General features: G+C 46.7%; 1 protein-coding gene across 1 annotated transcript in view; it reads left to right on the top strand.

Annotated features, from left to right (window-relative positions):
• The first annotated feature begins 7206 nt into the window (after window positions 1–7206).
• Window positions 7207–26673, top strand: part of LOC145359800 (CMP-N-acetylneuraminate-beta-galactosamide-alpha-2,3-sialyltransferase 4-like) — a 126466-nt gene continuing 106999 nt past the window's right edge. The window contains exons 1-3 of the mRNA XM_080214576.1: window positions 7207–7371; window positions 10487–10618; window positions 13521–13652. Of these exons, the coding sequence (XP_080070702.1) occupies window positions 7207–7371; window positions 10487–10618; window positions 13521–13652 (429 nt within the window). The remainder of the gene's footprint in view (window positions 7372–10486; window positions 10619–13520; window positions 13653–26673) is intronic.

A 26673-nucleotide genomic window follows, 5' to 3' on the forward strand; every position in this document is an offset into this window, starting at 1 on the left:
GGAAAGAATAGAGGGGTTTGGTCTGAGCCAGGGCAGAAGGTTTTTCTTTGGTTTAGTTAGGGAACCATGATTGGCTTGAAGGCCAAAGGGCCTGTTCCAGTGCTGTATTTTCCTTTGTTCTTTCTTTGTCTGATGGTTAACTTAAGAGGAAATTCAACTGTCCCCCTTTACTGTGGAGTCCAAGAGGTGTAGACAAAAGTCGTAGGTAGAAGAACGATTGGAATGAGTGTTAAAATGGGCGGAGCGGGCTTTTAGGCCAAAAGGCCTGTTTCCTGTGCTGTGTTGTTCTTTGTTCTTTTGCCTTCTATAAATTAGAAAGGACGGTGAAAGGAGGAGTTGGACCAACTCGGGACAAAAAAGGTGAGGTTGGGAGATAGGTTAAGCTGTCATTTAGAAAGAAATGGATTAATTAGTGATAGTCAACATGGTTTTATTAGGGGAAGGTTGTGTCTTACTAAGGTAAGGGTGGTGAGGGATTGGAATGCCCTGCCTGCTGCAGTTGTAGATGCGCCTAGTTTGGGGGCGTTTAAGAGATCCGTGGATAGGTTTATGGATGGAAAGGGATTGGTTTAGGTTAGAGGGTCATTGTTTTTTAACTGGTCGGCGCAACATCGTGGGCCGAAGGGCCTGTTCTGCGCTGTAATGTTCTATGTTCTAATGTAATTTTTTTTGTTGCGGCAGTAACAGGGAAGATTGATGAGGGTAGTGCGGTAGATGTTGTCTATCTGGATTTCTGTAAGGCATTTGTCAAGACCCCAGAAAAGCCAAAATTGATGGGATACAGAGGGAATGTATCAAGTTTGTTCCATAATTAATGACAGGGAACAAAGGTTAACAGCTGATGGGATGTTTTTGCAAATGGAAACAGGTTGTGGCTATTGTTGTTTTTGTATATATTAATGATCCGGATTTAAATGTGGCAGTATGATTGGGAAATTTGCAGGTGACATAAAAATTGGCCACGTAGTTGATAGTGAAGAGAGTAAATGTTGACTCCAGAGTGATGTTGAAGGCTTGGCTAAATGGATGGGGAAGTGGCAGACGGAATTCAATCCGGTAATGTATCTGGGGTGGGCAAACAAAGCAAGGGAATATTCATAAGATATTGACAGGGGTTGAGAAAGTGAGAGACCTTGGAGTGCATGTTCCTCTAGGCGGACAAGTTGGTAAAGAAAGCACATGGAATGCTTTCCTTTATTGGGTGAGGTGTTAAATACAAAATCGGGATGATGGAACTGTACAAAATGTTGGTTAGGCCACAGCTGGAATTTTGTGCCCAGTTCTGGTTACCACATCACAGGAAAGATGCAACTGCTCTGGAGACAGTGCAGAGGAGATTTACAAGGATGTCGCCAGGGCTGGAAAATTGCAGCTATGAAGGAAGATTGGATTGGCCAAAGTTGTTTTCATTAGATCAGAGGAGGTTGAGGGGTGATCTAATTGAGGTGTACAAAATTACGAGGTCTGGAGATGGAGTATACAGAAATGTCTTATTGCCCCTCACAAAAATGTCAATTACTAGGGGGCACAGATCTGCTTTTTGGGAGAAAAAGTAAACTGGATGAATAAGAAAGACATGATCGTCTGGATGATAAAGCCTTGGCCTAGAAAGGTATAAAAACACCCACGTCAAAGGTTGCCAACACTTGGAGAAGGACAATTCGGTTTATTAGATAGAAGTAGGCTTTTGGTGAACTTCTTACATTTGTATTACTATATCCGCCCATTACCTCAATGAATCACAAAAGCCAACCCAAATATGAAGCCTAATTAATTCAGCAGGAATACTTGGTGTATTGCTTATTGCCAATACTATTCAATACTTTGCATTAATATTCCTAGGTTGAAGTATAGCATGAGTCATTAATCTGCACCATGTGATCGTTATGAGTTTAATTACTCAAGTGGTTATTTTGCATTTCGGAACTGGTTGAAAGTCAATGGATTTTGGGCCACAGTATCCCCCAGAATGGGTCCCACCACCACTGAGCAATCCTAGCTATAGTTATTCAGTCCTGTCGACTTTGCAATCCATTCTTCAGTCTACTCCAATTGAACAGAAACAAGGTGCAATATTTAGAACCATAGAAACTCCACACCATAGAACCCTACAGTGTAGGGAGAGGCCCTTCGGCCCATTGAGTCTACACCGAACACAATGCCACCCAGGCCCTATCCCCATATCCCTACATATTTACCCACTGATCCCTCTAACCTACACATCTCAGGACACAAAGGGGCAATTTAAGCATGGCCAATCAACCTAACCTGCATATCTTTGGACTGTGGGAGGAAACTGGAGCACCCAGAGGAAACCCATGCAGACATGAGGAAAATGTGCAAACTCTACACGGACAGTGACCCGAGCCGGGAATCAAACCCAGGACCCTGGAGCTGTGAAGCAACAATGCTAACCATTGTGCTACCGTGCCGTCCACTTGTTTAAGACATAATTCTCTTTGAGAACAGATCTGAAATGTTTTTGTCCATCTCTGTGCAGGTTGTGTGAAATGCGTCCCATGTTATCCCACAAAATTCTTCCTCTGCATTCTTGACATTTTAAACAGCTCCTACTTCTATACACAGAGTGTTTGGTGCTGAACATTTTCACCCCAGTCCTTTGCGTTGGAAGCAGCCTGCAGCTACAACAGCCTTACTCAATGAGCTGTTCACCCCGCAAACTGTGCAGAACCAAAACAATACTTTCTAAGGTGACTTTGTCAGGACTGACAGCTCAGCCTGATGGCTATTGGTTTATTTTTCTTTGGCAGGCCATTAACCATGGGTGGCACCAAGTGGGAGTGTTAGAGGTAGGGTGCAAAAGCACTTGGCAGGCAGTCAAAACAGGGAAATATCCCTTCATTAGGAATCCAGCAGAGGCTGCAGGTCTGTGCACTGTGTCGCTGGATATGGCCTCATGGAGCAAGGTCAGAGCGATTCTGTTGCCATGGACCTTCCAGGCCCAAACAAGCACAGCAGCAGCCAAATCCAGCCTTGTGGAGAGGCTTACCCCACCACCATGATGGCAACAATAGGTCCAGGCTTTAATTTTTACCCTTTCAACAGCGTCTCCGCTGTGTGGGTCCCTCACATTCTCAAGGACAGCAGATTTCTTTCCCTAAAGGACATCAGCAAACTAGGTGGGTTTTTATGACAACCGGCAATGGTTCCATGGTCATCAAAGAACAACACAGCATGGGAAGCAGGCCCTTCGGCCCAACGAGCCCGCGCCGCCATTTTAACATTGTGAGCGCCCCCCTCTACCTTTGTCTACACCTATTGGACTCCACAATAAAGGAATGATAAGTAGATTGAGGGACGCCTAATTTAGGGACAATTTGTTAACACCAATGAGCCTAAGAGCACGTTTTTGGGGTGTGGGAGGAAACCGGAGAACCCGGAGAAAACCCACGCAATCACGGGGAGAATGTGCAAACTCCCACAGATACCGACCCAAATCCATGCATCTGCACAGCAAACAGTGATAGTCACTGAGCTGTTGTGTTGCCCGTCAGTTGGTCCAGTTTAAGCGTACACTAACGGACGTGAAGCACTAGGCTACTCTCGAAGCAACATCCAAGAGCAGCCCTCGCACGACCCACCATGCGTATGCCCCTTGTTGGCCAACAAGGCGGACCGAATCGCCTGTGGATTAAAAGAAAAGACATCAATAAACATGCAGGACTTATACAGACATTCATTACAATTTTAATTCCAGGTTTTTATTGAATTCAAATTTCACCATCTGCTGTGGTGGGATTTGAACCCCGGCTCTCCAAAATATTACCCTGGGTCTCTGGATTATCAGGTGAGAATATCACTGCCTGCACCCCCCTTCTCTTCCAGAGAGAAGACCCCCAGACCCCCATAGTTGACTGTGCATGTAGGGATCATCGGGAGAGCTGGAGTTCCCTTAAAATACTGAATCCCCCGTGATATAAACGGAGCTTCTCTTTGTTCAGCAGTGAATGGGTTACTCCGTGTGTGCACAGTTTACAAGGTGCACAGCAACAATTCACTCAGGAACCTTTGACAGCACCTTCCAAACCCACAAAGTCTACCACCATAATCGATAAAGACACCCGGCATATGGGAACGTCACCACCTGCAAGCTTCCCTGCCAAGCTACACGTCATGCTTACGTGAAACGATAACCCTTCAGGTTAAAAAAAAAACTCCCAAGGCTCTTCCTAACAGGACTGTGGGTGTATTTGCAACAGATGGACTGCCACTGTTTAAGAAGGTGGCTCCCTACCACCTGCTCGAGCAATTAGAGATGGGCAATAAATGCAGACCTTGTGGGTGAAACTTGCGACCTGCAGAATAATACACAGCACGATGTGTCGAAATCCTGTTTATGCAACAGTGAATGAGAGTGTTATTCTCTGCATCATTGTCCTGAGATCCTGCTTATCATGTCGGCTTTTGTTGCTCAAGTAATTTCACGAACTTTTGATGTACTCTTTCTTCACGATGTGGGAAAAGTTGCCATATTCGTTATTAAGTGAGCAGCAGGAAGGTCAGCGAGATCGTCAAAAAGGTCATTAGCCTAAATTAACATCCCTTTGCGCGAGGTTAAACGCGGATCTCCAAATTCAATAAACAGTGACAGGGACTCAGATGCCTAATGATTGAGAAGGTATTGGCTTCCAGTTGAGGTCTCACAATCTTGGGGAATGAGGCCAGTCGACATGAAACGGTCGTTCACGGGAATGCAAGTTTTCACTGAAAGGAGAGAGGATGCCAACAAAAGTGTTAAAGGCAGGAGTTAAAAAAAGACTGGGCCTCAGTATGTGCTTGGCCCCCAACAGTTGCTACATCTTCTGAGGATTAATCCCTGCTCCTCCGAAATGGATAGCTGGGTCTTGTTTTCCCGGGCTGTGTTGCTGGCCAGCTCAAGGATTTCAGATACTCGAGCGCAGCAGCCAGATAGACCGGGTCTCCGGCACCCATGCGCTTAGCATAGTCACCCTAGTAACTATGTGTGCAGTTTTGGTCCCCTTATTCGTGTAAGGATATATTGGAGGGAGTACAGAGAGGGTTCACCAGGCTGATACCGGAGATGAGGGGGGTTAGCTTATGAGGAGAGATGGAATAGACTGGGACTGTTGGAGTTTAGAAGGCTGAGGGGGGATCTTATAGAATCTTACAAGATAATGAAGGGGCTGGATAGGGTAGAGGTAGAGAGATTCTTTCTGCTTAGAAAGCAAAACAGAACTAAAGGGCACAGCCTCAAAATAAGGAGGGGGGAACAGGTTAGATCGGAGTTGAGGAGGAACTTCTTCACTCAAAGGGTGGTGAATCTCTGGAATTCTCTGCCCATTGACGTGGTGGAGGCTGCCTCGTTGAATATATTTAAGTCATGGGCAGATAGGTTTCTGATAGACAAGGGAATTAAGGGTTATGGGGAGAAAGTGGAGCTGATCCACTTCAGATCAGCCATGATCTTATTGAATGGTGGGGCAGGCTCGAAGGGCTAGATGGCCGACTCCTACTCCTATTTCTTATGTTCTTATTTAATTGCAAACTGGCCAGCTTTACAGTGGCCCCTGTAACTGCAGCGAAAGCTTACAGGGAAACTCCCTGAGGTTTACTCCTTCTTTCCCAAGGACCGTGTCACTCAGTATGTGGCAGTGAGAGGGACTATTTTAAGTCCACACTAGTGGGCTGCCGAATAAGAGTTGATCCACAGACCCTTATTCCAGGGGCGACCCTCCCCAAGTCAAGCTAGAGAGGTATCGTCAGAAATGTTGTACTTCCAGGGAACGGTCTGGTCAGACACAATTGGAATTTGAAAGGCTTAAGCCACTTGCTCCCAAACTTAAAACAGAAGACACTTACCAAAACATCCGTGAAGGATGCAGGTGCAGCAAACAGTGAAGAAGGCAAATGGCATGCCAACCTTTATAGCGAGAGGATTCGAGTATAGGAGTAGGGCTGCCTTGCTACAATTATACAGGGCCTTGCGAGGCCACACCTGGAATATTGTGTGCAGTTTAGGCCTCCTTATCTGAGGAAAGATGTTCTTGTATTGGAGGGAGTGCAGAGAAGACTTGCCTAGTTCATTCCTGGGATGGTGGGACGGTCGTACAAGGAGAGTTGAGTCAGTTTGGGTTATTTTGCTAAAGTTCAGAAGAATGAGGGGGAGGAATCTCACATGTAAAATTCTAACAGGACTAGACAGACTAGCTGCAGGAAAGGTTTTCACTACGGTGAGGGTGTCCAGAGGTCATAGTTCAAGGAAATCTTTTAGGATTGAATTTTCAGAGGAGAAACTTCAGCCTAATCCATTCCCTACTACAGAAAGCAGCTGAGGCTAAAACATTGTATGTCTTCAGGAAGGAGTTAGATATAACTCTTGGGGCAAAGGAGATGGGGGAAGTGAGTCGGGCTATTGAGTTGGATGGTCGGCCATGATCATAATGAATGGTGGAGTAGGCTCGAAGGGCTATTCTGCTCCTATTTTCGGTATTTCTGTTTCTATGAAATAATTCGCCTGAGGAGTTTAAAAACTCCATACCCTCCCAATAAACCACACCAAGAGGAGATGAGGGTTCCTATAGCCAGACAGGTAGCCACCCTGGCTGGTGAATAAGAGTTGATTCACAGACCCTTATTCCAGGAGGGACCCTCCCCAGCTAGTGATAGGATACTGAGCACCCACAGGAGAGAGCAACACCCTGGGGATCCCCCCCACAGGACAGAAAGGGTGATGCTGAAATAAAAAGTGAAGCCAAGAAGGTTGTGCGCTTTAACAGTTGAAAGTTAAGGCATGTCTAGGCCGACTGCTAGGGCTACTGGAAAAACCAATGGGATTTATTGGGACACATACAACTTGTTGGAGAATTCCGAGCCGGAGAACATAGGTTCTGATTGTGGCCGTGAATCCCTGTAGGGACAGTCGGAGAATGTGGATGGGGTTAAATCCCTGAGAGTTGGATTTTGTATTCCAAGGACAGGTGGCCACATTTCCCTGGGATGATATGGTAATGCTGCGGGATACAGGGACCAGTGATCCCACTGCTGGGAAAGAAAACCACCAGAGAGTGCACTAAGTGCTAGGTTTGTTAGTGAAGGGGATTGTAGGAGATTACATGCCCATCCCCCAATACCAGGTGCATCTGTGTAGCGGAAGACTGTGGGAGTCACCCCCAGATTGAATGGTGTTGACTTTCTCCTCGGCAATGTCCTGGTGGATCAAGGATAATGGCATCTCTGGTGGGCTTGGAGAAGCCCATTGTGGTCAATGAGTTGTTGATGAGGAAACAGAGACTCCTTCACAGAACTGGACATGAGGAGTGGACAGTGATCCACAGTGCTACTGAGGAAGAATGGGAAATCCTGCGGCTAGCCCACAACATCCGGGTGTCAGTAAATGCACAACCCAATTCTGCATCAGCCAGCATTTCTACTGGCCAACCTTCCATAGTTCCATACTCCAACCTGAATATAACCCATATCTATAATTCCTGTACCCAACCTGCAATATAACCCACACACCAAACATTCCTGTACCTCAACCTGCAATATAACCCACACCTAGAATTCCTGTACTCAACCTGAATATAACCCACACCTAGAATTCCTGTACTCAACCTGAATATAACCCACACCTAGAATTCCTGTACTCAACCTGAATATAACCCACACCTAGAATTCCTGTACTCAACCTGAATATAACCCACACCTAGAATTCCTGTACTCAACCTGAATATAACCCACACCTAGAATTCCTGTACTCAACCTGAATATAACCCACACCTAGAATTCCTGTACTCAACCTGCAATATAACCCACACACCAAACATTCCTGTACCTCAACCTGCAATATAACCCACACCTAGAATTCCTGTACTCAACCTGAATATAACCCACACCTAGAATTCCTGTACTCAACCTGAATATAACCCACACCTAGAATTCCTGTACTCAACCTGAATATAACCCACACCTAGAATTCCTGTACTCAACCTGAATATAACCCACACCTAGAATTCCTGTACTCAACCTGAATATAACCCACACCTAGAATTCCCATGCTGGGGAACCAATACTGATAGACTTATGGGACCCCTGGCATGGGCAGGATTCTGATCACAGGTATATCCTGACCATTATGGAGACGACAACCCAATTCCAAGAAGCTGTTCCTCTGAGGACCATGTCTGCCAAAACAATGGCGAGGGAACTCATCCAATTCTTTACCTGGAATGGTCTGCCCACTGAGATCCAGTTGGATCACATTCTATGTCCAAGGCATTCCAGGAAGTCATAAATAACCTGGGCATGACCCAGCTGAAGAAATCTTCAGTGTATCACCTGCAGTCACAGCTCGAATGATACTGCCAAACTCTTAAAACAAAGATCAGGGCATATTGTCACGAGAACCCCCCCATGACTGGGATAAAGGAGTAGATTTCCTTCTGTTTGCAACCAGGGTCTTACCCAGTGAGTCCAAAGGTTTTCCTCTGTTTGAATAATTTTATGGGCACCAAATTTACCAGCACTGCGCAAAGCCAATGGGCCAGATAATTGCCACTGTACAAATGAACTGGCAACTGGGAGGCAAGGGTCTAGTGATATTGTCAGTAGATTATTAATCCAGAAACTCAGCTAATGTTCCAGGGACACAGGTTCGAATCCCGTCTCGGCAGATGGTGGAATTTGAATTAAACAAAAAATACCTGGAATTAAGAATCTACTGATGACCGTGAAACCATTATCAGAACAAAAAAAATCAGGTTCACTAATGCCCTTTAGGGAAGGAAATCTGCCATCTTTACTCTGTGTGGCCTACATGTGACTCCAGAGCCACAGCAATGTGGTTGACTCTCAACCGCCTTCCAAGGGCAACTAGGGGTGGGCAACCAGCTAACAGAAGCCATGTCCCATGAATGGATAAAATAATACATAGCAGAATACACTTTGGTTCACTTTGTGACTACAGTTGATCTTCTTGTTATGAAATTCTACCCATGTTATAGATGGATATGTTAAGTATAAATCAACAGCATGATTAGAAGACAAACAAGCCTCATCCATAAATGGCTTTTATAAACTCATGTGACAAGTGAGTAATCTCAGTGGGCTGTACAAAGTAGCAAAGAAACTTCTGGAAGTGAAATATCTAATCGAGATCCAAGATTTGGTGGGGGGGGTGGTCAAAGCTAGGAGGAAGCGGGTAGCCGTGGGATGAAATTGACACAGCTGTGGGTGAGGCCCAGACAGAAATATCAGCCACCTTAGATTCCTTGTTCTCCCAGTTGAATGCAGAACAGCGAGCAGATCTGACAAGGCGGCTCACAACTTTTAAAGGCTTATTCAGAGACAAACCAGGGTGCACCTGAATATTCTCTCTGCCTTTTGCAGCTCTCCAATCTTTCCAGCTGCTGTGAAATAAGCTTTACAATGCACTTTGTCTCGAAGAATCAAATCCAAATGTGCCCACAGAAGTTGGGAAACGCCGTGTGTGTGTGTGTGTGTGTGTGTGTGTGTGTGTGTGTGTGTGTGTGTGTGTGTGTGTGTGTGTGTGTGTGTGTGTGTGTGTGTGTGTGTGTGGGCAGGGTGATTGTGGAGGGGGGTAAAGAGATCTGAACTCGCTCTGTAGATACATCCTTCATCATTCTGTTAAGCTTTGAACAGAACAGCCATGTAAATCTGGGTTCTGGTCCTTGTACTCTTGGCACTAGAGTGAATTACAATGACTTATTTTGCTTTTTTAAGGGAAGGAATGTGGGATTCCTTGTTGAAGACTCATGAGTAAACAAAGGTAGATTTGCTACAAGGAATACAGGCAAAGGGACTCCCTCCCCACCCCCCTGCCTTTCTGCCCCTTGAACACCAAAATGCCCTGGCTACCCTCTAAGTGCTGATAAACCAGGTAGCAGCTGACTTGTCCAACTGCAGAATGCAATGACCTCCTAGTGTACTGCTACAGCCCGGAAACACCCAAGTAGAACAACTGCAAGCCCTCTTCCAGAGAGCGCAGTCAGTTGACTTCATGGTCAGGTTCACAAAGAGTGAGGTTGCTTAAGGTTGTGGAGGACGTGCAGTGGGTCAGTTTCAGATACCGCGCAGGGCTATCAATGTACAAGCCATGGCTACCACAAAACAGGAAATCATGAGGTGATGTGCAGGTTTTACTGTAAGTCCATCCTGAACCTCAACACATTTGCCATCGTGCTGACAGGCTACAGAAAGAGCAAAGGCAGTGTGGTCTGAAAAATGTCAGACAGCCTTTACAAACCCCAAAGCCATTTTAATAGACAAGACAATGCTTACAACCCCGAATTTCAACCAAATATTAAAAGCAGCCATTGTTGCGAGTGCTCTTCTCCTTTAGGACGACAAATCCGGAATAAAGTGGCCAATCGGGCACTTCTTTAAAAAGCTCAGTAAGCATCAGAAACGATATTCCACGGGAGAGAAGGAAACCCTTGTTGCTAACTCTCAAGCACTCTGAAATCTAGGCCTGAAATGGGTGCAGAGAATCGCCCACCAGAACGTTATCGCCTTGCCCACCTCAGGAATCGGAGCGGGCGAGAGGCTGGCAATGGAACGGTCCATGATCGCCGTTACGCTTTTTACAGGATTTTACGTTTTTGGGATGAGCGAGGCTGTAAAATTCTGCCCCTAGAGTCATTGTGATATAGACCACAGGAAATGGCTCTTCAGCCCATTACATCTGCATTGGTCAAAACCAACCAGCTAACTATTCTAATCCCATTTCCTGTACTTGTATGCCTTGGCATTGCAAGTACACATCTAAATAATTCTTCCACATTATGAGGGTCTCTGTCTCCACCACCCTTTCAGTGAGTTCCAGATTCCCACTGGCTGAAAAAGCATTTTCTCACATCCCTCTAAACATCCCACCCCTTCCCTTAATCTTTACCCACGAGTCATTGATCCCTCCACCAAGGGGGAAAGTATCTTCCTGTCTATTCTATCAATGCCCCTCATAATTTTATATATCACAATTATGGCCCCCCCCCCCCCCCCCACATTCCCCTCACCCCCACCGAACCCTCCAGCCTCCTCTGCTCCAAGGAAAACAACACCAGTCTATCCAATCTCTCTTCATAACTGAACCACTTCAGCCCAGACAACAAGGATTTCCTCCTCCCCCGTGGAATATTGTTTCCGATGCTTACTGAGCTTTTTAAAGAAGGTGAACCTCCTCTGCACCCGCTCCAGTGCTATCACATCCCTCCTATAATGTGGATTCCAGAACTGCACACTATCGCTGTGGCTTAAACAATGTTTGATATAGTTCCAGCATAAACTCCCTGTTCTTATAACCTACGCCTCAGTTAATAAAGACAACTATATCAAATGCCTGCTTAACTATTTTATCTTCCTGTCTTGCTACCTCAAGGGACCGGTGTACATGCGTACCGTGGTCCCTCTGATCCTCGGTGCTTCCCAGGGTCCTGCTGTTCATCATGTATTCTCCTGCTTTGTTTGTCCTGCCCAAGTGCACAATCTCACACTTTTCCAGATTGAATTCCATTTGCCACAGATCAACCCATCTGGCCAACTTGTCTCTACCTTCCTGGAATCGAAGCTTATCATCCTGACTATTTACCACCCTACCAATTTTCATATTATTGTGAACTTACGGATCAACCCTCCTACATTCAAGTCTAAACCGTTGATATAAACCGCAAATAGCAAGGACCCCAACACTACTCCCTGAAGGACCCCACCGGACACAATCTTCCAGTCAGAGAATCTCCCCTTCGCCATTGCCCTCTGCTTCCCGCCACTCAGTCAATTCTGGATTCAATCTGCCAAACGTCATTGGATCCAATGGGCTCTCACTTTTGCTATCAAATGCATACGTCAAATGCATTGCCTTCATCCAGACACCCGGTCACCTCTTCGAAAAATTCTAATTTGTCTGACAACGGGGGGGGCAAGAGTAGGAATCATAGAATCCCTACTGTACAGAAGGAGGCCATTCAGCCCATCGAGCCTGTACCGACCACAATCTCACCCAGGCCCTATTCCCTTAACCCCACACATTTACCCTGCTAATTCCCCTGACACTAGGGTCAATTTAGCATGGCCAACCCACTTAACCCACACGTCTTTGGACTGTGGGAGGGAACTGGAACATTTGGTGGAAATGCATGCTGACAAGGGGAGAAAGTGCAAACTCTGTACAGACAATGAGCTGAGGCCAGAAGTGAACCCAGGTCCCTGGCGCTGTGAGGCAGCAGTGCTAACCATTGTGTCAACGTGTTGCCAAGTTGTTCAGTCATGACCTCCCCTTAACAAAACCATACTGATTGTCTCGATTAATCCCTGCCTCTCCAAATGCAGATTAATTTTGTTTCTCAGAATTGCTTCCAATAGTTTCCACATCACTGAGGTTAGACTGACTGGCCTGTAGATTCCTGGTTCATTCCTTCCTTCCTTCTTGAATAATGGTTCCACATTGGCTGTCCTCCAGCAGCGCTCCTGTGGCCAGAGAGGAATTGAAAATTATTGTCAGCTATTTCCTCCCTTGCCTCACTCAGCAGTCCGGGATACATTCCATCTGACCCTGGGGATTTATCCACTTTAAAGTCTGCCAGACCTCTGAGAACCTCTTCACTGTCAATGTTAATTTCTTTAATTGTATCACAGTTCTGACTCTATATCCACATTGTCTCTCTCAGCAATGGACACTGACACAAAGGATTCATTTGGAACCCTATCTACCACCTCTGACTCCACACACAAATTACCTTAATGGGCCCTACTCTTTCACTAGGTATCCTTTCACCCTTAATGTAAAACAGCTTAGGATTTTTCTTTAGGATTTGCTACAAGGAATACAGGCAAAGGGACTCCCTCCCCAACCCCCCGCCTTTCTGCCCCTTGAACACCAAAATGCCCTGGCTACCCTCTGAGTGCTGATAAACCAGGTAGCAGCTGACTTGTCCAACTGCAGAATGCAATGACCTCCTAGTGTACTGCTACAGCCCGGAAACACCCAAGTAGAACAACTGCAAGTCCTCTTCCAGAGAACGCAGTCAGTTGACTTCATGGTCAGGTTCACAAAGAGTGAGGTTGCTTAAGGTTGTGGAGGACGTGCAGTGGGTCAGTTTCAGATACCGTGCAGGGCTGTCAATGTACAAGTCATGGCTACCACAAAACAGGAAATCATGAGGTGATGTGCAGGTTTTACTATAAGTCCATCCTGAACCTCAACACATTTACCACCGTGCTGACAGGCTACAGAAAGAGCAAAGGCAGTGTGGTCTGAAAAATGTCAGACAGCCTTTACAAACCCCAAAGCCATTTTAATAGACAAGACAATGCTTACAACCCCGAATTTCAACCAAATATTAAAAGCAGCCATTGTTGCGAGCGCTCTTCTCCTATCGGACGACAAACCCGGAATAAAGCGGCCAATCGGGCACTTCTTTAAAAAGCTCAGTAAGCATCAGAAACGATATTCCACGGGAGAGAAGGAAACCCTTGTTGCTAACTCTCAAGCACTCTGAAATCTAGGCCTGAAATGGGTGCAGAGAATTGCCCACCAGAACGTTATCGCCTTGCCCACCTCAGGAATCGGAGCGGGCGAGAGGCTGGCAATGGAACGGTCCATGATCGCCGTTACGCTTTTTACAGGATTTTACGTTTTTGGGACGAGCGAGGCTGTAAAATTCTGCCCCTAGAGTCATTGTGATATAGACCACAGGAAATGGCTCTTCAGCCCATTACATCTGCATTGGTCAAAACCAACCAGCTAACTATTCTAATCCCATTTCCAGTACTTGTATGCCTTGGCATTGCAAGTACACATCTAAATAATTCTTCCACATTATGAGGGTCTCTGTCTCCACCACCCTTTCAGTGAGTTCCAGATTCCCACTGGCTGAAAAAGCATTTCCTCACATCCCTCTAAACATCCCACCCCTTCCCTTAATCTTTACCCACGAGTCATTGATCCCTCCACCAAGGGGGAAAGTATCTTCCTGTCTATTCTATCAATGCCCCTCATAATTTTATATATCACAATTATGGCCCCCCCCCCCACACTCCCCTCACCCCCACCGAACCCTCCAGCCTCCTCTGCTCCAAGGAAAACAACACCAGTCTATCCAATCTCTCTTCATAACTGAACCTCTTCAGCCCAGACATAGAACGTAGAACATTACAGCGCAGAACAGGCCCTTCGGCCCACGATGTTGTGCCGACCACTGAAAAAAGCAATGACCCTCTAACCTAAACCTTTCCATCCATAAACCTATCCACGAATCTCTCAAACTAGGTGCATCTACAACCGCAGCAGGCAGGGCATTCCAATCCCTCACCACCCTTTAATTTCATTTGGAACCCTATCTACCACCTCTGACTCCACACACAAATTACCTTAATGGGCCCTACTCTTTCACTAGGTATCCTTTCACCCTTAATGTGAAACAGCTTAGGATTTTTCTTTATTTGACCTGACAGTATCCTTTCATGTACCTTTTTGCTCTTCCAGCTTTACTTTGACCGCTCTTGGAAGGAAACTCTCCAGGGTTTCTACTGTATTGAGCCCTCGATGTCTGCCATAAGCCTCCCTTTCTTTCTCTCTTTATCCAGTGCTGTGTAACCCTCGATATCCAGGGCTCACAGCATTTGCTGGTCCCGCCCTTCTTCTTTATTGGAACATGTTGGCCTTGTACCCTCCTGCTTTCCTTCTTAAGTGCACCCCGCTGTTCTGATACAGATTTACCCAAAAAGCACCTGCTACAGTTCACTTTGGCCAAATCATATCTGATTTTATTAAAATCAGCCTTTGCCTAGTTTAGAGCATTGATTTCAGGCCCATTCTTGTCCTTGTCCAGAATAATCTTGAATCCAGCGAATTATGATCGCTTTCTGCAAAATGCTCCCCCTTCTTTGTTAACTTAAATTAAGTCTTGGAGTACCCCTTCTCTTCTAGACCTTCTATGTACTGGCTTTAAAAGTTCTTCACTCCCTCTAAACCTTTCACACTATGAGTCCATTGGTTAATGTAGGGCAAATTGCAATCCCCACTATCACTATCTTATTACTTTTATACCTCTCTGAAATTTGCCTACATATCTGCTCTTCTATGTTTCTCGGACTGTTAGGGAGATAATAGAACACTCCCAACAATGTGATTGCTCCTTTATGGGTTTTAAGTTCTCCCCATATGGCTTGATTTGAAGACCCTTCTAAGTATCATCCCCCCTTCCTGCTTTAATTGATTACCTGATCAAAATTGTGACACCCCCTCCTTTTTTATCTCCTTCCCTATCTCTCTGGGACCATTGAGCTGCCAATCCTTACCCCCTGTCAACCATATCTCAGTGACAGCAATGACATCAAACCCCTATGTTTTAATTTGTCCCTCAACTCACCTGCCTCGTTCATCAGACTCCTTGCATTAAAATAAATTCCAGCCAATCTCGCCAAACTCCTCTTAACTGACCAATAACTTGTGTGCCTTCAAAGAATAAAGACCAACACAGCACGGGAAACAGGCCCTTCGGCCCAACGAGCCCACGCCGCCATCTTAACAATGTGTTTTTCCTCCTCCACCCTTGACCCATGTCTACGCTTATGGTACCCCCAATGGAAACCAGATTAAGGGGGGAATAATTTAGGGACAATTTGTTAACACCAATCAGCCTAAGAGCACATCTTTGGGGTGTGGGAGGAAACCGGAGCACCCGGAGGAAACCCACGCAACCACAGGGAGAATGCGCAAACTCCCACAGACACCGGCCCAAATCCATGTATCTGCACAGCTAGCAGTGCTAGTCACTGAGCTGTCGTGGTGCCCATCTGCTGGTCCAGTTTAAGCGTACACAAATGATGCAAAGTACTAGGCTACTCTCGAAATGTCCAAGAGCAGCCCACGCACGACTCACCGTGTGTATGCCCCTCGTCTGTTTTAATTTGTGCCTCAACTCACCTGCCTCATTCATCAGACTCCTTGCATTAAAATAAACTCCAGCCAATCTCGCCAAACCCCTCTTAACTGACCGATAACTTGCGTGCCTTCCCGACTCTCTGGCCGGAATTTTACTGTCCCGCCCACATAGGATTGGAGCAGGCGAGGGGCGGACAATGGGAAGGCCTGTGGCTCCTTTGTCAGGTGAGTGGAGAGTTGGGAACCCAATTTTAACCTGGTGTTGTGAGACTTCTCACTGTGGTCACCCCAATCCAACAGCGGCGTCTCCGCATCAGTTCAAAGATGTGCGGGTTAGGTGGATTGGCCATGCCAAGTTGGCCCTTAGTGTCGTAGGATTAGCAGAGTAAATACATGGGTCAAGGAGATACGGATGGATAGGAAGCTCTGTCGGTGAGTTAATGTGGACTTGAAGGCGCTATTGTTGCCTTCTGCACAATGAGAATTCAATGTTTCTATGAAAGTGTGAACACTTCAAATTTCAGGGAACAGCAAGACATTACTTGGTGTCAGCAGGTGTCTGGGAGTTAAAATCAAGCATTAGAAACAAAATAAATGTGGAATTAAATCGAAAAGGAATCTGCTCAATTATAAAGAGTTGTAACTAATCTCAATTAAACCTTCAGATGAGGTGGTGACAATCAGGGTTGAAGGTCGTACATCCATTGAAAAGTGTCCTACAGTCAGGAGCAAGAAAGAACTGACCCTAATATGCCCGGTGCTTTTTGATGAGCGGTTAGATTATTTGAATAATTTGAGTATCACATTGATCTAGAGAAGAAACTCCAGCAAAATATGTCAATAGAACACAAAATGAGACTCAAGGGAATGAGAATAAAAATGATTGCCAGGCTCACCAGCTCTAGATTAGGCCAATTCCATTGTTGGGAGAGTGCAGCCAAATGAAGGGCTAAGAATTTGTTCACATCCCAACAGATTTTAATTAAGTCATAAAGAGGAGACACTGCCTCATTGCAAACTGGGAGTGATCACACTTACACTGGCATGGGTAAGATTTTTTATCAAGCTTGATGCCAGAAATTGTTACTGGAATGTAAAGATTGATGGGTTATCTTCACTGTTGACAATATTGAACACACCCTTTGGATGGTAAAAATTCCTGCGTCTACTTTTTCACCTTAAAGTGAACCACAATGTCCTCCAACAAAAAATACCAAAGTTGTGAAGGAGCATTCACATCGCTAATGATATCCAGGCTGCAACAACTCAAGGTGACTCACTGCGGCAAGTAACAAGCTAAAGGATTTATTAACCGAGCAGAACAGGTGGTACGGTGGCACAGTTGTTAGCACTGCTGCCTCACAGCGTCAGGGACCCGGGTTTGATTTCCAGCTGGTGCCACTGTCTGTGCTGAGTCTGCACATTCTCCCCGTGTTTGCGTGGGTTTCTTCCGGGTGCTCCGGTTTCCTCCCACATTCTGAAAGACCCGAACAGGCGCCAGAGTGTGGCGTGTGGAATTTCACTGTAACCTCATTGCAATGTAAATGTAAGCCTTACTAGATTTTCTTGTTTCTTGATTTTCAGAAGGCGTTTGATAAGGTGCCTCACAAGAGGTTATTACAGGAGGTCAGGGGGCATGGAGTTCGGGGTAGGGTGTTAACGTGGATAGGGGATTGGCTGTCAAATAGGAGGCAGAGAGTGGGGGTTAATGGGTGCTATTCGGATTGGCGGTTGGTGACTAGTGGAGTGCCCCAGGGGTCGGTGCTGGGGCCTCAGCTATTCACCATTTATATAGATGATCTGGAGGAGGGAACCGAGTGTATGGTGTCGAAATTTGCTGATGACACCAAGATTGGTGGAACGGCAAATTGTGCGGAGGGTGTGGAAAGCTTGCAGAAGGATCTAGATAGGCTGGGCGAATGGGCCATGAACTGGCAAATGGAATTTAATGTTGGCAAGTGTGAAGTTGTCCACTTTGGTAGGAATGTTGGCAAGTGTGAAGTTGTCCACTTTGGTAGGATAATGGTAGGAAGGACTATTACTAACATGGCGAAAAACTGCAGCATGCGATGGTGCAGAGGGACCTGGGGGTCCTTGTGCATGAGTCGCAAAAACCCAGGCTGCAGGTGCAGCAGGTGGTCAGGAAGGCAAATGGGATGCTGGCCTTCATAGCGAGGGGGATTGAATATAAAAGTAGGGAGGTCTTGCTGCAGCTGTATAGGGCACGGGTGAGGCCGCAGCTGGAGTACTGTGTGCAGTTTTGGACGCTGCACTTATGCAAGGATATTTTGGCCTTGGAGGGAGTGCAGAGGAGGTTTACTAGGCTGATACCGGAGTTGAGGGGGTTGAACTATGAGGAGAGGCTGAATAAACTAGGCTTGTACTCGTTAGAGTTTAGAAGAATGAGGGGAGATCTTATTGAGACATATAAGATGATGAATGGGATGGATAGGATAGAGGTGGAGAGGCTCTTCCCTCTCAGAAAGGACAGTAGGACTAGGGGGCACAGCCTCAAGATAAAGGGGGGGCAGTTTAGAACGGAGTTGAGGAGGAACTTCTTCACTCAAAGGGTGGTGAATCTCTGGAATTCTCTGCCCGTTGAAGTGGTGGAGGCTGCCTCGCTCAATATTTTTAAGACGTGGGTTAATGGGTTTTTGATAGGCAAGGGGATTAAGGGTTATGGGGAGAGGGCGGGAATGTGGAACTGAGCCACGACAGATCAGCCATGATCTTATTGAATGGCGGGGCAGGCTCGAAGGGCTAGATGGCCTACTCCTGCTCCTATTTCTTATGTTCTTATGTTCTTACTAGTGACTAATAAATAAACTTTAAACTTTATCTATAACAAAGGGTTTAACAGCACAACCATTCAGTCCCACTCCCGGCAACACCCTGACTCCAACTGCAGTCTCCTGCCCCGGGTAGGCCCAGGTCCGTGCGCTCACACTCCATTGGTTCTGGCCCAGTCAGGTGGCCCCATAAAGGAATGGTCACTAAACTGGCTAAACTACCACACACCTTTTCCTCTAACTTCTTGGATTACCTATGATAAATCAAAAAGAAAATCAGTTAACACATATGCAGAGAAAGAACAAAACTGCAGAGAGGGCAACCAAGATATATAGTTCATAACGTCAGCTGTTCTGGGGACTTCTGGATGCTTAAGAATGCCACAAATCTGTCAGGTGTTCTTCAGTAACTGACGACACAGGATCCACTAATGGAACGGATGTGCTAATCGTTTCCTTGCCGGCACCTTTGTAGCCAAACAGGCCAGCCAAAATGGCGTTTCGTAAAGCACTCTGGGACAATTGGGCAAGAAACTAAACCAATAGGCTGCAGTTTAAAGACAGACACAAACAGGCTGAGTGAATACACAGGATATGTTTCACCTCCAGGATGAAAGAGACTTTCTGGTCACACTGGGTTGTGTGCCAGATGTAAAGGCACCGTGAATCCTTATTTAGGAGGAAGGTATGTGACCTATGTGCCTCCAACACCTACAGGCATGGCCGCCGGGGACACACCCAGAGATCGGTGTGGTAGCACCTGATTGGACTCTTATCCATCAGGGTGATCAAATCCTGATTGGTTGATTGGCAATGGCCAAAAAAGGGCGTGAAACCAAACGGGGTGTAAAGGGTGCAGCACAACCAGGAACTTCTCTCTCTCTGACCCCACAGACGAGCTACAACAATGGTGAACATCGCCAGCAAGAGGAGAGCCACCACACCCGAGAAGGAAGACCAGAGCCAGAATGCCAGACCAGACCAAAGGACCAAACTACACGGACAACTACCAAAACCAGCGCACAGATAAAGGCCAATATCTGTTTGGGTACTTGTCAGTCGCACAAAGTTAAGTCAAAGTCTTGTATTGTGCTTGAATTCTAGTATTTTCTGTATTGTTGGTCGGGTGGGTGATTATTGATGGTGTGACTTAAATAAATATTGTTTGTACTAATAAGACATCTACTCGTAGTTATTTGTCCACCGTATAAGGGTTAAAACAGATGGATTTTACAACATCTTCCTCTGTGTTAGTCACCAAAGCCAGAGGCAGCCTTGGCCCCATCACAAGCCTCGTAATCTCTGGTTCAGAGGCTTGTACATACAAACTGGATACAGGGCCCACTTGCTTGTTTCCTGGAGCATAGAACCATAGAACACTACAGCACAGAAACAGGCCTTTTGGCCCTTCTTGTCTGTGCCGAACCATTTTTCTGCCTAGTCCCACTGACCTGCACTTGGACCATATCCCTCCACACCCCTCTCATCCACGTACCTGTCCAAGTTTCCCTTAAATGTTAAAAGTGAGCCTGCATTCACCACTTTATCCGGCAGCTCATTCCACACTCCCACCACTCTCTGTGTGAAGAAGCCCCCTCCCCTAATATTCCCTTTAAACTTTTCACCCTTAACCCATGTCCTCTAGGTTTTTTCTCCCCTAGCCTCAGTGGAAAAAACCTGCTTGTATTCACTCTATCTATACCCATCATACTTTTATACACCTCTATCAAATCTCCCCTCATTCCAGGGAATAAAGTCCTCACCCATTCAACCTTTCTCTGTAACTCAGCTTCTCAAGTCCCAGCAACATCCTTGTAAACCTTCTCTGCACTCTTTCAACCTTATTAATATCCTTCCTGTGATTAGGTGACCAAAACTGTACACAATACTCTAAATTCAGCCTCACCAATGTCTTATACAACCTCACCCTAACATTCCAACTCTTACACTCAATACTTTGATTTATAAAGGCCAATGTTCCAAAAGCACTCTTTACGACCTTATTTACCTGTGACGCCATTTTTAGGGAATTATGTATCGGTCTGAGCGCTCCCCCTCTCCACCACCTGCTTATCCTCCCTCTCTCACCGTCGACAAGTGTGGCTTAGGTCTAGTTTAGTATATTTGAGGCTCCTGCTAGCTTAGCATTAAGGTCCTCTCTCCTTGGAATGGGTTAACGATTTAGCTGGGCTCCCCTGTTTATTGTTAGCCTGTAATTACTTACTGTAAGTACTTACGCAAGGATATTTTGGCCTTGGAGGGAGTGCAGAGGAGGTTTACTAGGCTGATACCGGAGTTGAGGGGGTTGAACTATGAGGAGAGGCTGAATAAACTAGGCTTGTACTCGTTAGAGTTTAGGAGAATGAGGGGAGATCTCATTGAGACATATAAGATGATGAATGGGATGGATAGGATAGAGGTGGAGAGACTCTTCCCGCTCAAAGGATAATAGGACTAGGGGGCACAGCCTCAGGATAAAGGGGGGGCGGTTTACAACGGAGTTGAGGAGGAACTTCTTCATTCAAAGGGTGGTGAATCTCTGGAATTCTCTGCCCGTTGAAGTGGTGGAGGCTGCCTCGCTCAATATTTTTAAGACGCGGGTTGATGGGTTTTTGATAAGAGAGGGGATTAAGGGTTATGGGGAGAGGGCGGGAAAGTGGAACTGAGCCACGACAGATCAGCCATGATCTTATTGAATGGCGGGGCAGGCTCGAGGGGCTAGATGGCCTACTCCTGCTCCTATTTCTTATGTTCTTATGTAATCCCCACAGATCCTCGGAGTTGGTCTGGTTTCAGCACCAGGATGTTAGGTGCGATCCATTCAGAAAACTGTGCGTGTTTTACAATGCCCAGGTCTTCCCAGCCTTTTCATTTCAACATCTACTTTCTGATGATGGCACTGGGCAAGCTTGGCAGAACCTGGGCTTTAAATAAATTTTGGCTTGAACACCTTTTATCTGACTAAGTTCTCTCTGGAACATTGCCTGGTCTGTACAGGGGGTAATGTGCCAGTGAAACCACCCTAAATGAAGCCACAGGAAAGGTCAGGGGAGCTGGGATCATGCCAGACACAAATGCAAGTATTGTGCAAGTGGCAGAATGCCACTTCTTTGGAATTGTGGTGAAGCCAGGCCAAGTCACAAGAAAGTTACAATCAACACTGGAAGCTCCAAGAAACAGCAGGAGTTCTTTTTTTGGTTTGATCCAGTGAATGGCTTCCATCCTACCTCATGTCAGAACACAGAGCAAACCTCCAAGAGTTGACGAATGAAGATATTGAATGCAGCATGGTAGCACAGTGGGTTAGCACTGCTGCTTCACAGCTCCAGGGCCCTGGGTTCGATTCCTGGCTCGGGTCACTGTCTGTGTAGAGTTTGCACATTCTCCTCGTGTCTGCGTGGGTTTCCTCCGGGTGCTCCGGTTTCCTCCCACAGTCCAAAGATGTGCGGGTTAGGTTGATTGGCCATGCTAAGAAATTGCCCCTTAGTGTCCAGGTTAGAGGGATTAGTGGGTATAATATGTAGGGACGTGGGTGGCATGGTAGCACAGTGGTTAGCACTGCTGCTTCACAGCTCCAGGGTCCTGGGTTCGATTCCCAGCTCGGGTCACTGTCTGTGTGGAGTTTGCACATTCTCCTCATGTCTGCGTGGGTTTTCTCCGGTTTCCTCCTACAGTCCAAAGATAGGCTGTTTGGCCATGCTATGAAATTGCCCCTTAGTGTCCAGGGATGTGTAGGTTAGAGGGATTAGTGGATATAATAAGTAGGGATATGGGGGTAGGGCCTGGGTGGGATTGTGTTCAGTGCAGACTCGATGGGCCGAAGGGCCTCTTTCTGCACTGTAGGGTTTCTATGTTCTAATGCCAGTTATCATAGGAGAAATTTCAACAAACTCAAAGACCAGGAGACATTACAATAGAAAGAAAGCCTGTCACTCAGTAAGTAGATTCTCTCCTACAAACAGACTGGGAGCGATCCTGGTAGGAGAGGGAAAATCTCTCTTTAAACTAGAACTCACCAGCCCAGTCAACACTCTGGTGAATCTCCTCTGCACCCTTTCCAGTGCAATCACATCCCTCCTACAATGTGAATTCCAGAACTGCATCCGAAGATGCGAGGGTTCGGTGGATTGCCCATGTTAAATTGGCCCTTAGTGTCAAGGGGACTAGCAGAGTAAATGCATGTGATTACAGGGATTGGTGCTGTGTGGGATTGTGGTCAGTGCAGACTCGATGGGCTGAATGGCCTCCTTCTGCACTGTAGGATTCTATGAAGTTCAATGATTCTACGAATGACGCTGGCCTCCAAAGCTCGAACGTCAGCTGAAACCACGGGGCCGATTCTCCCGAGCGTGCTGTAAACTGTTCTAGATCATGATCGTTTATTCAGTGGAGCTTCACACTCGGATCTCTGCACTCTGAAGAGGTCCCGATCGTGAATCGCATTCAAAAACGCAGGGGGTGGGCTCTATTCGTGCCGGAGTTTGACAGTTCTGCAACTCTCTGCACGCGCAGTGGCCCTGATCTGCCAGACTCCCCATTTGCTGGCCAGCTTGATCACTGGCCACCCCAGGACCCCCGCAGTGCTGTCCCCCCACCCCACCCCACCCCTCATGGCCCCATGGCCTGATCGCAGCTCCCACAACAATTCCTGGGCTAACCCTGACCCCTTGTGCCCCCGAGCGCCCCGCTGTCCAGCCCAATCCCACACCAACAGGCCCCTCGCCTCCCCTGGGGTCAGACCCTCCCCCACCCCAGGAGGTAGGCGCATCCCCACAGACCACACGCCCCCCCCCCCCCCCCCCCCCGAGCCCACTCCGATTGTTGCCATCCTTCCTGCCCAGACCAATCCCAATGCAGAATGGCAGCAGAACCACCCACCCCCCCCCACATTCCCACCAATCACTCCAGGCCCCGCCCACAATAGGCCCCACCCTCTTGGCACTGTTCAATGCCCAGTGGGCAGTGCATAGGTGTCCCCTGACCCTTGACACTTTGCTCCTTGGGCAGTGCCAGGGACACAGGCTGGCACTGCCAGGGTGCCAATGCCCAGGGGGCACCACCTCCTGCTACCCAAAATGAGGGTCCCAATTTGCCCCCCTTCATTCCCGCTGGGTCTCCTGCTAGTTCCTCGAACATGGGGGGGTTACTCTAAACCCCACCGGAATGAAGTAGTCCAGGTGGAGTGGGAGATTCTGTTGGGAATGGCAAGTTCCCGATAATGACGTGCAAAACATATTTAAACTACATTAAACAAAGCTTCAAATGATTTAGCTGCCTTCCCATTGGTTTCCAGTGTGGTCTGGACTCTAACCGTTCTCCGGCTCTGGGAGACGCACATGCGTTCCCGGCAGACGTGCAAATCCCGGAAAAAAATCCGATGACGATGACACAATAGGGCGGCACGGTAACACAGTGGGTTAGCACTGCTGCTTCACAGCTCCAGGGTCTTGGGTTTGATTCCCGGCTCGGGTCACTGTCTGTGTGGAGTTTGCACATTCTCCCCGTGCTTGCGTGGGTTTTCTCCGGGTGCTCCGGTTTCCTCCCACACCCCAAAGATGCGCTATTAGGCTGATTGGAGGTAATAAATTGTCCCTAAATTAGTTTCCCTCAATGTGGATTGCCATAAAACAATAGATAAGGGTCATGGGTGGAGGGGGGGACTGGTAATGTTAAAATGGTGGCGCGGACTCGTTGGGCCAAAGGACCTGTTTCCCGGGCTTTTTTGTTCTTTGTATGCCCCTCATAACTTTATAAACTCAATCACGTCCCTCCTCAGTCTCCTCTTTTCCAAGTAAAACAAACTCAGTCTATCCAATCTCTCTTCACAATTGAAACTCTGCAGGCCAGCTAAATCTCCTCTGCACCCTTTCCAGTGCGATCACAACCTTCCTATAATGTGAATTCTGGAACTGCACACTATACCCTAGCTGTGGCCAAAGAAATGTTTCACATAATTTCAGCGTAACCTCCCTGCTCTTAAGCTCTGTGCTTGGGCTAATAAAGTAAGTTTACCTCTCGCTTTCATAACGCCTTTATCTGTTCTTTCCTGCAAGATGCTGATTAAAAACTGACTTTGTTACAGTGCCATGGATCTTTGTTCCGAGCCAAATGGAAAAGGGGAGGCCCGCATTATGCGAATGCCCTTTAGGGAAGGAAATCTGCAGTCCTTGCCTGGTCTGGCCTACATGTGTCTCCAGATCCACAGCGATGTGGTTGACTTTTAACTGCAATGTTCTAGCAAGGGCAATTAGGGATGGGCAATGAATGCCAGCTTCGTCAGTGATGTTTTAATCCCATGGAAAAATAATAAAATTCTTTGATAGATTTCAAACTTTAATTTGCTTTCATTGAGATAAGGGTGCTGCCAATTTTGTTATATTGGTGCAATTGGTGGATACATTTGGTGATGAAAAACAACGTGAAACTGGTTCAAATATTTACAAAACATTGTACAGTCTGTACCGCTTGGCAACGCATCAGATTGCTTAACGCTTGTAAGAATTATGAGTTGTTTGTAGGAGTGGCAATGATTGTGTTTGGCATTGTTGCTCATTTTTCTTTGCTCGATTATTCTTTGCACAGGAAAACATCTTTGTTAGGGGAAATTCTGGACAGCTTGACAGTTGCCGACACCAACGCGGAAGATTGGCCAGCTGGTAAACATATGACGCTATTCTGTCTGTTTCCCCACCTGAAGCAGAGTTTCCACTCTGTTCTGTGTCAAGGGCAGAGACAATTTTGACCTTTGCAGGATTTTGACACTTTGGCCTGTGTTTCCACGCATCTCAGCGTCTGCGGGGCCTCTTCATCATGCAAACAGTTACCAGAGAAGACAATGATGAGAATCATGAATTTAACTAGACAGGTTGCAGAAAGAATAAATAATATCTGAAACATTGATTTGATTTATTATTGTCACATGTATTAGCATACAGTGAAAAGTATTGTTTCTTGCGCCCTATACAGACAAAGCTTACCGTTCATAGAGCAGGGAACACGGGAGTGCAGAATGTAGGGTTAGAGTCTTAGCTAGAGTGTAGAAACAGATCAACTAGAATATAAGGCAGATCCACTCAAACAGTCTAACAGCAGCAGGGGAGAAGCGGTTCTTGAGTCGGTTGGTACGTGACCTCAGACTTTTGTATCTATTTCCCCAACAGAAGAAGGCGCAAGGGAGAATGTCCAGGGTGTGCGGGGGCCCTTAATTCTGCTGGCTGCTTTTCAGAGGCAGTGAGAAATGTAGATGGAGTCAATGGGATGGCAGGTTGGTTTGCATGATGGACTGAGCTACGTTCGCAGCACTTTGTAGCCTACTGCAGTCTTGGTCAGAGGCAGCCTTTTTCAGTTGCCACAAATGGAGCAATGCCTTTGCCTTCCACTTGTTTTGTTTCCGTGGGATCGGAGCCATTTTGGCAATGATTGGTGGTTTTGAAGGGCTATGTCTAAGTCAGTGTAAGATTTGTCTTCTGGCTTTGCTGGATTAACCAAGCTGATGAGCAAACTAAAGGTTTTACTTCCTTTTGTACTGAGAAAAGCTGTAATTCGTTTGCAATTTGATTCACTTGTCTAAATTGCTGAAAACTCTCAGGACTCCATGATTCACTTTCTCCATCGAAAGGCCCCACGGGTTCCTATTGACCCGCCATTCCTCTTGCAGGCACCAGCCACTCGAGACTGTTCAGTGCGTTTTTAAAAAAATATCCCCCCCCCCCCCCCGTAAAGGTCCTTTTACTCCGCGCACAGATTGGTCTCGGGTGCCACAAATAACTGTGGGTGTTCCCCTCCTGCTGGGGTTCAACTCACAACCTGGAAGTGTCAGGCCAGGACAGCTTCGCAAGAGAGAGGGTGAAAGACCCACTCTTTATTCCTGACCAGTGAGCTCACCCTTACGCCACACGAGTTACCCCTCGCGCCCACCTGCGACTGTGTCTCTCTTTTTCTTGTGGGTAGTAAAATACAAACCAGAAGTGCCAGACAGGGACAACGTCACAAGAGAGAGAG

This window comes from Carcharhinus amblyrhynchos, chromosome 29 (genome assembly GCF_965287045.1).
Source record: "Carcharhinus amblyrhynchos chromosome 29, sCarAmb.v2.hapA, whole genome shotgun sequence".
Lineage (NCBI taxonomy): Eukaryota > Metazoa > Chordata > Chondrichthyes > Carcharhiniformes > Carcharhinidae > Carcharhinus > Carcharhinus amblyrhynchos.